General features: G+C 25.1%; 1 protein-coding gene across 1 annotated transcript in view; it reads right to left on the bottom strand.

Annotated features, from left to right (window-relative positions):
- Positions 1–16,451, bottom strand: part of LOC111642532 (Down syndrome cell adhesion molecule homolog) — a gene marked incomplete at its 5' end in the record, with an annotated part of 81,965 nt that overhangs the window by 25,553 nt on the left and 39,961 nt on the right. Inside the window, 11 exons of the mRNA XM_023388884.1 lie at positions 1,502–1,649; positions 2,071–2,138; positions 3,033–3,054; positions 3,124–3,243; positions 8,251–8,538; positions 9,654–9,815; positions 11,124–11,531; positions 11,721–11,990; positions 15,249–15,424; positions 15,927–16,044; positions 16,277–16,426. Coding sequence (XP_023244652.1) covers positions 1,502–1,649; positions 2,071–2,138; positions 3,033–3,054; positions 3,124–3,243; positions 8,251–8,538; positions 9,654–9,815; positions 11,124–11,531; positions 11,721–11,990; positions 15,249–15,424; positions 15,927–16,044; positions 16,277–16,426 — 1,930 coding nt within the window. The remainder of the gene's footprint in view (positions 1–1,501; positions 1,650–2,070; positions 2,139–3,032; positions 3,055–3,123; positions 3,244–8,250; positions 8,539–9,653; positions 9,816–11,123; positions 11,532–11,720; positions 11,991–15,248; positions 15,425–15,926; positions 16,045–16,276; positions 16,427–16,451) is intronic.

Below are 16,451 nucleotides of genomic sequence, written 5' to 3'. Positions count from 1 at the left end.
TTTTATTTAAAGACTAAAAAATGATGTAAATGATTTTTTTATTTATAGTTTTTTTTAATTCATTCTTGTAAAACTTGACTTTATTTAAAAGTATTTTAGTATTGTAAATGGATAGAAAAATATTTTTAAAGTAAATATACAGTAAATAGAAAATTGATAATGGAGTTCATTATAAAGGAACTTTTATCTGCTTATTTTTTTCGGTATATAAACTTATTTATAGCATAAGAATGCTGTGGTGAGTACATATTATAAATATTATTTTCTACCTTATTTATATGAAAAAGTTTTTCTATAAATATTCCAACTTTCTTCAATTATTTTAAAATACTTTAAAGTCATTCGCACAGAAAAATACTTTAAAGCTATAAGGAAAAATTCCTTTCATGTGAAAAATATATAAAAAAGTTAACTGTATTTGCTTCTTCGTTAAAGGATTTCAGAATAATGAAAGAAAATATTTAATTGAATATATTCTGATAAATTCGAAATTTTTAAAAGGGTTTTTATTAGAAGTTCGAATTACCATCGAGTAGTAAAATTAAATTATGTTAATGCCTAACCAACTTTCAATAATTTTTATCAAATGAAAATAAAAACAACATACAGAGCCATTTGAAATGCAATTCGGGAGATTAAGTTAAACTTCGATTTATCGCCACCATTTTTTCGCTCCGAAATTGGCACCAAACTGAAGTGTTGACATTTCAAATAATCAAAATAATGTATAGAAATAAGATTGCCTAAGTTTAAGTTATTACTAATTTATGTGATTTTATGCTGGTGATATGGTTTGCAAAGCAAAATTGTATTCTCAGTAATTCATAGATACTGGAGGGTTTAAGTAGAAAACAAGTATACAAGAAATCGTTGTCGCTATATGGAAATAGCACTATTTATAACAGTGCTATATCGAGAATTGATGGTATATGAATGAAATATATCGAGATAGATTAACAGTATGCAATATAAAATTACTTGATTTTAGTAATATTATAAGAAAGAAACTGCAATAAAACGAATGTAAAAGTCAATTTAATAATAGAAGTGTTCGTAAATATTTACCTGTTAAAGTACAAACGATTTACATAACTGCAAAAGTCAATTTAAAATTGCTCCTGATTAAAAAGGCTTTTCCAATATACATATTTAAATTTTTATAGTGATTTTTCTTGCTAAGTGTTGCATAATAATTCTCATTACATGTTATAGATTCATATTAATCTCACTTTTGCAGTCTTTACTTGATATCTGGATCTATCATCATTAATTTAAATGGAAGTATGCATGCCATTTTCTAATTTTTTTTCAATATTTCTTATAATATTAGTCTCATATATATTGATATATTTATTACACTCCAAGTAAATGGTATTAAATGTATTCTTAACTACCGTATGATTAGTTCAATACAACAATACACTTTGAAAAGTATGCAGTTAAATATAGGCCTAATTAAATAATAACTTCAGAAGTAATTTTATTTAATTATTTAAGTTACCTGTTTCCTTTTTCTATTTTCAAAGTTTCTTTGTTTTTTTGCCATTCCATTGACAGAGGAGGTTCTCCTTTGACAGTACATTTCAAAACTGCATCACTAGCCGTTCTAACAGTGTGGCTACGATAATTAATGTCAAATCTGGGTGGAACTATAGTGAATATACGAATAAATATCAATCAATATATAAAATTATTTATAATTATCATTATACTATTTATATGCACAGTATAATTTCATTAGGAAGTACTGTACATCTTGATGAAAATGAGAAATGTATCAGGGAATTAACAAATTTATGAAAATTATGAACATTATTATTTGCTGTAAATTATTCTAATTGAAAACTGATAAACTGCAAATTAAAAATTATATTAGCTTTGATTGCTCACGCCAAACCGCACTTATCGAGTAACTTAGAAGGTTGATGCAAATTTAATTTTTGAATGATATCAGTCATATCGTATACGTTAAAGTTTGAAAGATAAAGAGAAAATTCTCTTTGAATATGTATCTAATCTGTTCCACATTAAACGAATGATCGATATCCCTTCTCTGATCACAACACTTACCATACGACAGACAGTCAACTAAGGCATTAAGTACAGTGCCAAGAGATACCATTTTCAAGTCCCTCAAGCTTTCAGAAATGGAAATGTAATTAATTATTCTTAACGATTCTTCCTTTAGGCGATAGAAGTGTAGCTGATGCAGATGGCTACTAAATGTAAGTAGAAGAAGCTTTTCTCTTTATTGGAAACACATCATTATCTTTCATTTGCCAGTTTAAAATAATTTTGAATTTTAAGTGGATTCCATATTCTTCTTCGAATGAAATTTTTGGTTAAAATATGGCATTTAATTTTTCCAGAAATGTGCCCTTAAGCTTACGAAGACCTTTAATATTTATCCATGTTTTGTAATGTAATCTTTAATAATGTGTGTTGTAAGCAGATTTAAACATGTTAGTATTAGCAAATACAATTTTGAAGCATTTCCCCTCAAAATAACTTTTCTTTTAATTCTCAAATGATTGATAGAGTACATAAACAGTAGAAAAAGTATTCATTTTCTAATAATTAATTAAGATTAAATCAAGTAATTTATACAACTTTATTATATTGTTTCTTAATAGATTAAATAAAATAAACATCACAATTGTAAGTTAATTTACCATTAAATTTTAAAAGAGAATTTTAATAAATTTATTATTAAATGTAAATATTTATATATTTTAGCAAACAAAGAAATTAATAGTGAATAACACATATTTTTTATTTGTTTTTTCCTTATAAAACTTAGAAAGTATTCCCCAAGTAACAAGATTCTTATAAATAAATACTTTAAAATATTCTTATTTGCAAAGAATATTTTTGGTTTGTTAATTTATGCAAGTAAATTAATTTATAATTATAGAAAATGCTCAAGTTAGGACAAATCTGCGTGGATTAGAAAAAAGAAAAGACACGAAAAGTTAAACAAAAATAAATGTCTTTCGAATTTAAATNTAATTCGAGAACTCGTATACAAATACGTAAAGTCACTCGGGATATTACCTAAACGAATATATATGTTTTTAATATAAAATCTCATTTATATTTATAATTGTAAGATAATAAATATACCTCTTGCTTTTCTCCACGTAATAGCAGGAATTGGAAATCCTGTTGCAGAGCAATCTATAAGAACCGTATTTCCTAGAACATCCGAAGTATTTTTTGGTTCAATTATCCACTTGGGTGGAACTGTAACATAAATTAAATATGTAAATATAATATTTTCATCCGATGCGTTTAAAATTCTGAAAGTAAATAAAAATATCATTCTTTTATGTAAATATATTTTAAATATAATTTTCAAGCAGTTATATCTTATTTTTTTTCCGAAGATAAAGAATATTTTAAAAGTATTTTTTTATTTTTTTTATTTATTATTTTTATCAAAATACAATTGGAAAAAAGTAGATTTTTTACAATACATATTTAGTAAGCGTATTATTTTATTTTTTCTATAGTAGAAGCATATTTCAAATTTAATAAAACTTGCATTACACATCTGGCATTAAATTTAAAACGTAAATTTAATAATATATAACATTGTAAAGTATATCAATTTAGTGTAATAAAGCATTGGATTATGTTTTCGAATCTCAAAACGAATTTTACATTGTATTTTCTCAGATTAAATTATAATATAAAGAAATATTCCTTTTATATTTGCTTTGATAGAAACTTATATTGTACTCATAATAGAAGGGTCCTTGCTTCTGTTTACATACTGAAAACAATCTCTCACTTTATGAGGTAAAAGAAGACAAAAGTTATCCATCATATTTAATAAACTTAAGTCTTAAATTAACCTAACATTGTATATAATACAATGGAATATTTACTAAGAGATAACACTTTGTCATAACCTAAATATAATATTCATTTTTCTTTTTATACATCTCATTTGAACTTTAACAATAACTTTTCTATTTTAGTTAATAAACTTATAATTATTATCACTCTAAACGAGAAAAATAATTAATAACCCTCTTAAAATTTATAAAATAAATGTACATATTTAATTACGTACAGTAATAAGTAATGCATATAATTTATTTTGTAAGAAAGATTTGCTACTTAAAAATATGTATTCATGCAATAAAATAAAAGAAATATGAACAATAAATGTAGAAATAAATCTTGCGAAAGTTTAAATTTTATTGAAACGATTTGATCAGCAAGGTAGAACTTAAGACCAGTGTTCTGACAGACAAAACTTCTTGGAAGCGTACTCAGAATGTAAATCAATTCGAAATGTTGGATAGCGAAGGAAATTTGCTTCAGTGATTTCTGCCGTCAAATACTAACATTTTCAACTTTCCATTTGACTACAGGAAATCATTTCGTAGCATCATATTTATATATATACATACATGATTTTAAATCTTTTAAAAATTATGTGGACTTTTTGTTGTTCTTTTGTTGGAGAATTTACTTAAAATATTTTTTAGTAAGGAATATCCATTAATCGAAGACCTAAAAATGGATTATTTGTCTGTTATAATTATTAAATAATTAAATTATGTAATTTGATTTAAACATAGACAGTTATCCTGCATATTATTCGCCTTCTATTTACAATTCTAAATTAGTTTAAACTGAAGTTTTAAGAGTTAAATCCAATTTCTCTTTTCTCTTACTTTAATATATTTGATAATGCAAGAATAAGGAAAAAAAGAGAAGATATTAAGGAGATTCAAATTTTTCTTTCCGAAAATTGTCGGTAAAGATTTTTTCATCACATCAAAACAGACGATCGAGTTTCACATTTTCTTTAATGCGTAAATGTTAGAATGTATCCTGTAAACAGGACAATGGAACGGTGAACACAAATGTCATTTTGTTTGTTGTTATTATTCAGTTTTTTTTAATATATATTTTCAATTTTATTGTTCTGTTTTATACGTTGTCTTAATGTCTAAATGTTAGAATGTATCCTGTAAACAGGACAATGGAACGGTGAACACAAATGTCATTTTGTTTGTTGTTATTATTCAGTTTTTTTTAATAATATTTTAGCTCACTTATTCTAATTATCCTTATGTTAAACAGTAAACCAAGAAAAATTTTAAAAGGGAAATAGGAAAAAGGATTTCCTTTTAGAGATACTTTCTATGCTTTGAGAGTATCTACACCAGGGGTGTCCAACCTTTTTGTTTCTCTGGGCCGCATTGGAAGAAGTCAAGGAGTTTTGGGCCACAAGTATATATAATAATACTTATGGCCCNGTTTGACCTTTTTTGACTTTAACAAATATTTTGATAAATTTAATATTTTAAATTTTATTTAATTTGTTATTTAAAAAATAACAAATTAAATAAAATTTCTTAAAAGAGAAGTGGATCTTTATCCACTTCTCTTTTAAGAAATAAATAAATAATGATAATGTATTTATGTTTAAATGTAACGTTTGAAGTGAAAGTTAGTAAGAGTAATTATTAAATATGTAATATTTAAAACATCATATAGATTTATAGTAATATTTTTAAAATGTGGTGAATACTTTAATGATTAACTTGAATTATTTAAAAAGATATAAATTTATATATTGATTATTGCAGAAAAATAAGCATAATCAGTTATGCTGGCATAAGGAGGAACAAACTATAAAAAAGGGCATCATGCATTATGCAAGAAGCTTCAAACTACAGTATAATTAAACGTCGGTCAGTGCTCCCACAAGGTGACACTGACTGCAATCCGGGTTAACTTGGCCTTGAAAACAAGGAACGTTTCTTGTTTTCAAGGGCAGGTTTTGTTCAACATACAACGAAATTGCATGAGACAATGAACAAATGTAGTTCATTAGTTTCTTTTATATTTGCAGAATAGTCTAATTCATGAATTTTCTGTTTTTGTCAATAATGGAATTTGGGCACCTTTGGGAATTAGAAAAGAGAAACACAGACGAAAAGCAGACATATGCCCAAAGTGCCCCAATGTACGGATGACCCTGAACAAAATGTATAAAAATAAATATAAAATAATGACGTATATACAATTGTTTCTATATATTATGGTATTATCCCATCTCTCTTCGAAAGCTATCAAAATAAATGAATAAAATCAATAAAGTAAATAAAAGTGGATTTATTTATCATATATGAAAGAAAACTTTATATAAATTTTTCAAGTCATATTTTTTTACATAAGGACTAAATTTTGGTATTCTTTTATGCCCAGGATTCAGATCAAATGATCCTGATTATCTGCCCCTAATATATTATTTTGATATTAAATAATTATAGTCATCATGCTCCAGTTTTAATGCGATATGATTTATGACTACTGTTTTATGTAATGATAATACTATTACGTAATATTTTGAAAATATGAAACAACATAAAGAAATAATTCGCTATTTATAAATATTATAACAAAAGGTGTTTAAAATATTTCTTCGAACTGAAAGATGCATTAAAACAAACTTTTGTAAATCTGAAAAATATTCCTTAATGATAATTACTACATTTATACCGCTGCCTTTGTCTTCGTTGAAAAAATATAATAATAATGTCAAATATTGAACAATGCGGATAATTTAACTAATTTTTTTTTAATAATTACTTCTGCAAAAATACTATTATTTATAACGACGTATTTAATGTTAACACATTATTGTACTAAAATATGTTATATTCTTTATCTGAAATTACTGTATTTTCTGTTAAAATTGCTGAAAATATTTTCAAAATTTAACTGATAAACGTAAAATATAAAATATAATTTGAAAATTAATATACTGATGTTACATTTAATTGTTTTTAAACCTTTAATATACTGATGTTACATTTAATTGTTATATACACTTTTCCTCATCAGAAATAAATAATGATTAACCCATTATAATTTGCGCGTAGTTTATATCATTTAATGACAAAAGATCACTGAAATATATCTGAAATAGTTAGATAAATTTTAAGCAATGCATTAATCTACAACTGAATAATTTTTGTTCAGTCAAGCTTTAAATCTGACCAGCTTTATATGTCGAATTATTCAAACCTATGCTTGTTTACCTTTACATTAGTCTAATTGTGGCATTGTTTGGATAACTATAGCCAATATTTATACCACTTATGCTACTGAATTTAAAGAATAAGTTTAGTTGTATGAATTTTTATAAAGTTTAATATTTACGCATAAAGAATTTAGGCTATATGAAACGAAGAAAAGATTTATTCTACCAAATCTGCTGTCTTCGCTTTCAATTGTATTGTTCTGTAAATTGTCTACTATCATTGACAATGATTTCAGATAATTCTCTCTATAATATCGAGAATATACTCTGTAATTTAACTGATATCCAAATAAAGTAGTCTTATCTCCTAATTTACCTACGTTTACAGTTAATAGTCAATGTTCGAATGAAAAAAAAAACTTTTTTCATTCATAAAATTTAAATTCTGTTTTTCATTTCTAATGTAAAGATCTTTATAAAAAAATGAAGTTTGATGTGAAAGAAATTGCTTTTTTGTTGTAATAATATCATATGAAATCCAAGAATTTGGGATTTCAATCAGAATATGAAAAAAAGTTTGATAAATGACTTTTACAAACAACTTAAATATATTTAAACAGTCAAAATTTTTCTAAACTTAATAACAAATGTGTATTTTCAATACATATTTATAAATAAATTTAATGAATTTAAAGTTTTAGAATTATTATTAAATAATAATCTGTATATTATGTACTGTATGTAAATATAATTTAATCAATATTTATTACAAAAATAAATATAAATTATTTATTATATATTGTAAACTTTTCGAGAGCAATTTTATATTATTTTTTATATAAAAATACATTTTCAAGTGTTTATTTTTAATTAATGAATTAAAAACTTCAACATGATATCATTATTATTATATAAATGACTTAATAATAAGAATAAAATTTTAAAAGTATTTTTTCATCTTAAATTTAAGAATTAAGCATAATATTCAGCTTATAAATAAACAAAAATTTTAATTTTTTAATATATTTTAAGATATTAGACATAGCATTTCAATACATTCTGGTCAATTTTACTGACTTGAAGAAAATAAAATTTAATATAGAAAAGTGTAGCTTATTTAGCAAGTTTAGAAAGTAAATTTGTTTGTAAGAGTAATAAAACTAATTATAAAAATGTCTAGTTTATCAAAATTCCAATACTGAAACTGATTTTAAAAATTGAATTACAGTAAAGCAGCTTACCATTTACAATAAATTGAGTTGTCCTATTTGAAGATGCTGCAGAATTTGAAGCCAAACAAGTATAATAACCTCTATGTTTGGAGGTAACTCGACGAAATATAATGATAGAAGAATCTTCGAGTGTTTCTACTGAAACATCATCTTTTGATGTAACTACAGTTCCATCGTGTAGCCACTGATATTTTATTGGAGGATCTCCTGTCGTAGTGCTACATATTAGTTTAGCTCTTGATCCTTCATCTGCTGACACGTTCTCGGGAAAATAATGAGCATCTATCACAGGAGACACTGAAAATGATATAATATAAATCTATCAATTTTTCTAAAATTCTAATGTTTACAACATATATAAATCATACAGATAAATTTGTATCGACTTACTATCTCATTAACGAAGACTATAATTAATAACAACATTTTTTTATTTATTTATTTGCGTCTATTTACAAAATGAATAATTAAATTCGATTTATTATTCACAATGAGGGTAGATTAATATACGTAGTTAATATGTTGGGCTACTAATCGTGTGTAATAATGTAAAGAAAAAATAGAAATGTGAAGATTAATATATCACCGAGTGATCTATACATCAATGTTGTCTTTCTTGTAATATGATTAATTCTTCTTGCTTCCAGAATACAGATTAAGTGAAGAAAAAATATCTTTGGCTAGGAATACGAAACAATCAATCATTTCTGTATCTGCGTATATTCCCACGTCGTCTAGAGCCAACAATAGTACAGGAGAGATTTAATCAGAAAAGAGAAGACTACATCAATTCCGAGTAAATGTTTGTAGATGTTTGATGTGTTGCTGCCGGCTACGTATTCGTTTTACACTTGCTTTCAACTATACCTTCACTTTAGATTTGTATTGAATAGGTCTTTGTAAGAGTTAGATGCATTCTCGAGGTATATAAATTGTGATAGGAAATTCTAATCAGAAGAATCAAAATTTGATGTTTTACTCTGTTTGGATAAGACCTGTAATGTTACCAGCTACTAAAGAATTTCATAATACTCGCTAGAGAACTTTTCTTTTTAAAATTTCACACTTTGTAATCCGTAAGCATGAATTTGATTTCAAGAAGCATCTTAAATTCACCTAAAAACGTATGATTGTTCGTAATGTCTTTTTAAAATCATTTTATGTAAATGTTTGTAATAAATAAAATGATTATATATCTTTAAAAAAGTAATTGGTTTCTTTTCGATTTACTTTCAGTATTTTCATGATAAACGTCCTAGCAACAAGTCATAATACAGATAAATTGATTGATATAAAAAGTTTTGAAGAGAAAAACATTTAGATTATTTTTATTCTAATTTATATAATTTATAAGAAACATTATGACATTGATTTTTATAGTAATATTTTATTTAAAAATATAAATAACTTACCAACAACTGATATATAAGTCGTCCCACTTGCTGATTGTCCAACAGCATTTCTAACAACACAAGTGTATTCTCCTTCATCAGGAGCTCTTTGCACGTTTCGAAGAATGAAAGTTCCTTTACTATCAATATTTTGTCTCCGATTTAAAGGCAAAACTATTCCACCTATAAAGAATAAATAAGAAATTACAAATTATAACACTAATTACTTAATTCAATTTTGTGGATATTCCTGCAAACATCATTTAACAAAATAAATTAGTAAATTCACTAAATTCTTAAATTAATTCCTCAAGACAACTCTCATAAGAAAATATAATTATTGAAAGATGTCTAAATATTATACTTCATTGCCATCAATTTAATTGTAACCAGAATTTGTCCAGAACGCACGCAACCAGATCTAATTATGTGGAATTCCTGCAGCCATGTGCCTTAATGGAATATTGGTTACTATGATTAGTTGCTTAATTGAAATAGCGGCTGCATATGCGGTTAGCCAATAATAATACAATCCTTCAATTTATATTGCCTTTAGCATTTCGGTCTGATTTGATTGAAAGTTTAAACGCTGTTTTACCATTTTCTGCTTGTACAACCAACCTATTTTTGATTACAGATAAGACTAATAGTCGATAATAAATGTTTAGTTTATGTGTAAAAGAATCATGCTTTATTTGTAATATATTGTGTTATTAGGGAGATTATCCGCATAATATGTCTTCTCTGTCAGTTGAAGCTCTGAAGAGGCAAGTCACAGATACAGATTATTAGATTCATGAAAACATCAATCTATATAATGGAATACTTGAGTCCAGGTAAAGTTTTGGCGATAATGGATAGAGCACGAGTTAGTATGAACGAAAGAGCATTGATCACTTCACTTGTGCTGAATCTGCATAATGATTACTGTCATCTGATAACAACATTAAGGTCGACGTAGCTTTTCGTGTCAGAACTTCTCCGCAACATTCTCATTCTTACCGGATTTATGTACTGGTTTTCTTTGTAAAATATACGTATATTCTCAAGGGATAATTATTATATTTTATTAAAATATAAGCTACTAATATAACTACTTAAAGTTTTAAGGAGTTGTACTTTAATATTTTCCAGGAAGATAACACTTTTTTTACAGAATTACTAAATATTTAATAATTATAACTTGTAAATAACATTAAATAACTATCGATAATAGATAATTCATTTCTTATTTAGTAAAATTTTAAATAGTAAACCTAAAATTATTTAGTGTAATAATATACTTAAAAAAACTATATACTTAGAAAAATAATAACTTAATTAATAATTATTTATTTTACATTTTCATCAAGCATAAGTTAGAGATTAAATGAATTATAAAATTGTTTTAATTATTTTATTTTTTAACAAAATTAATTCGTTTTCATCAATAATTTTAAAAATAAATAATTTAAACTAATGACAAATAAATAAATATAAAATAATCATAACCTCTTTCCCACGTAATGCTTTCTATAGGATAACCTCCGTAAGGACATCTGAGGATTAGGTCTTCCCCAGATACAACAGAATGGTTTCTCAATGGCCTGACAAATGGTGGTCCGTGTACGTTAAGTCTTGCCTTATGTCCTATACTTCCTACGTCATTTGATGCTTCACATTGGTATTCACCTCCATCTTCTACTCTAACGTCGCTGATGTTGATATAGCTGACCACTTGACCCTGAGGTATAACATAATCTCCCACTGATATTCTGGAAGATGGACTGACTGGTACTCCATCCACAATCCATCTTACCGTTGGCAATGGGTTACCCGAAGCAGAACATTTTAAGGTAACGTGTTCTGTTGGTTTTGATACTTTTTCACTGAAGGTCGAGAATAAATACGGTGCTACATCTAAAAAATTTAATAAATAATATTTAAAATTTATTTAGTGAGAAAAAAATAGCTTAAATAAACTTTCAAGTTTTTATTTTATATATATATATATATATATATTTAGCACACAACTTAGTTTTTCCATTACTGTTTATACTTATTTCATTTTTTCTCTTAGGCTTTAGGAAGTTTTTAAACATTACGTGCCTCCAATACTAAGTTCTGCCGTTGCTTGAGCGGAATCTTGATCACTATAAACAAAACATTGATACATTCCTTTGTCATCTCTACTCACTGCTTCTATATGTAATATGTTTTTAGTTGGAAATTTTATCCTAGAACTAGGGGATAGAAGTTTCTCGTCCTTTTTCCAAACTACCGTATGGATGGGATAACCTGTTACTGTGCAGTTAAATGTGGCTTGTCTGCCGATATCGATAACGAGCATCGAAGGATAAATGTATGCCGTTAGAGGAGCTGAAATTTAAAAAATAAATGAATATAATTGAGATAAAAATGAAAATCTAATTATATACAATTTAATATTGATAATGATAAAAATAAATGAACAACAAATCAATACATATCTAATATTTGTATACTGATTAAGAGTTATTATTATAATTTAAATTCTCCTGACATACCTAATTCAAATTTAATAATGTATAATAACAATGCTTATCCCGAAAGTTCTTTTAATAGATTTTATGAATAATAATTTTAATTTAAAAACAATTTTAACTAAAAAAATAAGTAAATAAGCTTTTAAGAAGATTAATTTATATGATTATAGCTTATTAAGAGACAGATTTATATTATTTTGAGATTTAAAAATCTATTTTCCTACTTATAAATTAATTAAGCTTACTTTTTATCTTATATAAAATATATTTCTCAATTTATTTTTATCTATATCCAAAGTAAATATCTTAATATTAAAATGAATTTAGCTTATCATAAATACAAAACAGCTTATGAGCGACTGCGAATATTTTCTCAGATATTTTTTTAGATATAAATGACACAAATTCGCTTTCTTTGAAATTTCATTCATTATTTATAGAGTTTTTTAAAGTTATTCCTTTAATTATTGTCACTGTCGACTTCAAAATGCACTTACTTGACATCCTTTTATCGTACATTAATTAGTTTTAATGTCAATAACGACGTCGTCGAAGGGAATAAAATTGCCATTTGAAATTTATTTTAGAATATTTTTCAGTAAAATCAATCTAAAGAACAAATGACGCGAGAATTTAATTAGCCAAATCCTCATTTTAGATCGTAACTTTAATCCATCGTTGCTTATACGAAAATACTTTAAACAGTATAAACTGATCAACAGTAAGCATTCAATTTCTGTGATCGCTTATTTTGTCAAGCTAATTTTTAAATCCTAATTATTTTAATTACATTTTATATTAGAAATTATAATTAAAATCAGGATTATTTTAATTTCTCAGATGATAAACAACAACATTTTAACAACCATCATTTTTTTATTATTTTGTACAGGTAAAATAATAGTGATGCTGCTAACAAATACTGAATTTTTTAAATAAAACAAAAAATAATGGAAGAAAATATTGATGACTGGAATTCTTACAGTTCAACAAGTTTCATCACACATATCTAAGTAAAAATTTTTTCCATTTCTTTTTTAAATTACATATTATTTATTGAATTCTTTACATTCCAAATGACATTTTGTCAGTTCTATCCATTGTTTAAGTAAATGAAAAGATATTTATTTCATGTTATCTTTGCGTGATTTCTGTTAATAATTTTTCTATTCTAGTAATTCTGATTTTTTGCTACCAAGAAAATCAAAAATTAAAAAAAAATTTCTAATCTACAAAACGAAAATTAACTTATAAAAAATGATAAAAGTATTAAACAATTCAATATGCAAGAATAGAAAATTAAAAAAAACGAAATAATTTACTTATTGTTCCTCATAAAAAATTATTAATCTGTTAAAAATTATTCGTAGAATACACAAATTTTAATTAAAATTAAAAAAATGAACAATAAAATTTATTATTCTATCACAACTCTAACATATTGACAAATGTAATATAATAAATAATATCCGACTTGTAGACTTAGGGTAGGCAATGATGTCTGCCATTACTATACACCTGTGGGTTAGATGATCCTTGTGACTTAACCTTTCTTTATAAGATTGTAGAGGTATTCAGTAAATTGTCCCCTTATTTGATATGAACGATGAAAGTAAAGAAAAGGATCATTCATAATCTTAGGGTGTGGTTTCCAAAAAGTTGATGGCATCTAGAAAGCAGAGAGATGAATACTTGTTAGTAGTGGATACAGAATTCCTATGTCTCAATGGATAGATGTTATTTGGCAACCTATAGATAGATCTAATCAAGTAAAAGTCTCTCGTCGAAAATTGATAGCAGGTGGTAAGTTTCATTGTTTGTCATCATTAATATCAAAACAACTATTGTGGATAAGACATAAATAAAAGAATAACATATGATAAATATTTTCTTTTCTTTTACTCAATATTATCCATTTAGTAATTATAATTATGATTATATTTTGTTATAATAATTATATTCAGGTTATAGGCTAATACACAAAACAGGCACTAATTAAAATTATATCATCATCTTAAGTAATTTTTATTAAATTTTATAGCAATTAATATTATGTTCGTAATTGTTATTATCAGTTTCCTTTAATCATTGATTTTTATTTATATATATGAAACTTGGATTCTTCTATTGCAATTATGTATGTTGATAATTAACTTTTATCTATTAAAATTTGTTATTAAAAATTAAATTTAAGTGTTCAGTACAGCTAACGAATTCTCAGATAATAATTTAACTTTTAAATTGGTTTTATTCAGATAGAAAAGAATTCAGACAACAAAAATATAGACTAGAATATAATCAAGAACATGAGTAACAGGTTGAAAATTTCAAGTATAGCAAAGGAAGAAAAAAAAATAAGATCCAGGAGTAATTCAATTCCCTATAATTCGAATTTCTCTTTGACTTTCATTTTATAAGAAGCAATTTCAAACAATCTTCGTGGAGCAAATAAAACAATTTTTCTTGAATTTAAACTCTTTATAGTTTCTTTAATTTAAAATTATTCAAAGATTATCTTTCATAAAGATATGAATGTCTAAATTATATCATTTATTAAAAAGTTAGGCAATTATTCAAGACAGAAAAACTATAAATATATCTCTTTACAATATTAAAAATATAATTATTTCCTCGCTAACGATAATTACTCGAATTATTCGACCACTCCTTTACTATTTATGGTTATAATAAAACATTAACAGCTTATATTATGATTCGAAATAAATCAAATTGGTAATTTAGAAGAGAAATTAATTTTTAAAACAAAGTTTGATATTTTCATTTTTAAAATTTCTTTATTTAAATAAATGTATTCTATGTGTATAATTTAATTGAATGGTTTGTGAAAAATAAAAACAGTAAAAATTTTATTATAATTGTATAAAATCTTTAAATTTAAATGCAATTTTTCTTCTACTATTAATTTAAATGTTTTTAATTGGCTAAAATATATTTATATGATTTACAATTAAGAAAAAAAGTGATTAAAGAAGACTAAAAATAACCTTTAGAAAACAAATAGGATAAAGTTAAACAATATAAATCACAAGAGAATGTGCAGGGAAGTTTTGCAGAATTAAAATTAAAGTTGATGGTATACATGGATCCTTACCAGAGACAATGAGATTAGTTTCAGCTCTGTTTTCACCGGCGCTATTTTTGACAATACAAACGAATTTTCCGCTGTCTTCCATTTTTGTTTTTTTAATTGTCAAGACTCCATGAGATATCCAAATACGTTTCCCTTCTACTATTTGACTTAAGGTGGATCTGACTTCTTTCATCCATCTTTACACAGAAAAGAGAAGCTGAATTTTTATTTGAATTCATATTAATATTTAAATTGTTTACTTGTATGAATACGAAAATTCATGAAATAATGAAAGCTTATATTAAATATTTAATATACAAATTTTTTACGATTTTAGAGTGCACTTTTATTCTATTTATTTACATTATTTTAAATAATTGATATATAATCATATTTAATTACATTTTAAATCATTTAAAATTTGTTATAATTTCAGATAAAAATTGTTCATTATTTTAAATATTAAAACATAATTTTAAATTCCTAAACTAGAAAAAGAAAATATTAATTACAAATTTATTTTTTAATGTATTAATATTTCTTTGCATTCTTAGCCACAAATAATACATACAGACAATATATTCTTACCAATATTATCTATTTATATTAAAGAAATATAATAACTGTTTATTAACTTTAAATAATTTAATATTATCTTTAGTTAACATTTTTTAGAAGTTTATTTTCTATATTTCTCACTTATAGGTTGGTGCAGGATAGCTTTGTGCTACACATGGAAGCTGCGCTGTTTCTCCTTGAGTTACTCGAAGTTGAGATAAGTTAAACGTCACTCTGGGTAATGTGGAAGTATGTGGTTCTAAAAATGCAAATACATTGAAAAAATATTATATTTAAAATTTCTGTTGAGATATATTTATTGATAGATTATATAAAATATATAAGTAAATTAAACTGGAGTTTCTTTCTAAGACCATGAAAGATCTTAAAGTAATTTTTTGTTTTCGCGAAAAAAAAAGCTGAGTTAGAATAAGAGCTGAAGGAAGTATGCTATATGAATGACATTCCAGTGAAAAGTGAAATTCAAATACCTGTCACGACAATTTTCCCGGAAGTAGTGCTAACCGAATATTCGCCTGTCAAATGATGACGTGTCTTGCAATGGAAACTTGACGTTCCATAGGATTCGACTGTTTCATGTAGTAATAATTCTCCGGATAACAGTACCATGTATTTATTTTCTGTAAAATAATATCGTCTTTTTCA

The sequence above is a fragment of the Centruroides sculpturatus genome, unplaced genomic scaffold (assembly GCF_000671375.1).
Source record: "Centruroides sculpturatus isolate CEXI.00-Female unplaced genomic scaffold, Cexi_2.0 scaffold3, whole genome shotgun sequence".
In the NCBI taxonomy this organism is placed as follows: Eukaryota; Metazoa; Arthropoda; class Arachnida; order Scorpiones; family Buthidae; genus Centruroides; species Centruroides sculpturatus.
This window is presented reverse-complemented; position numbering and strand designations above follow the sequence as displayed.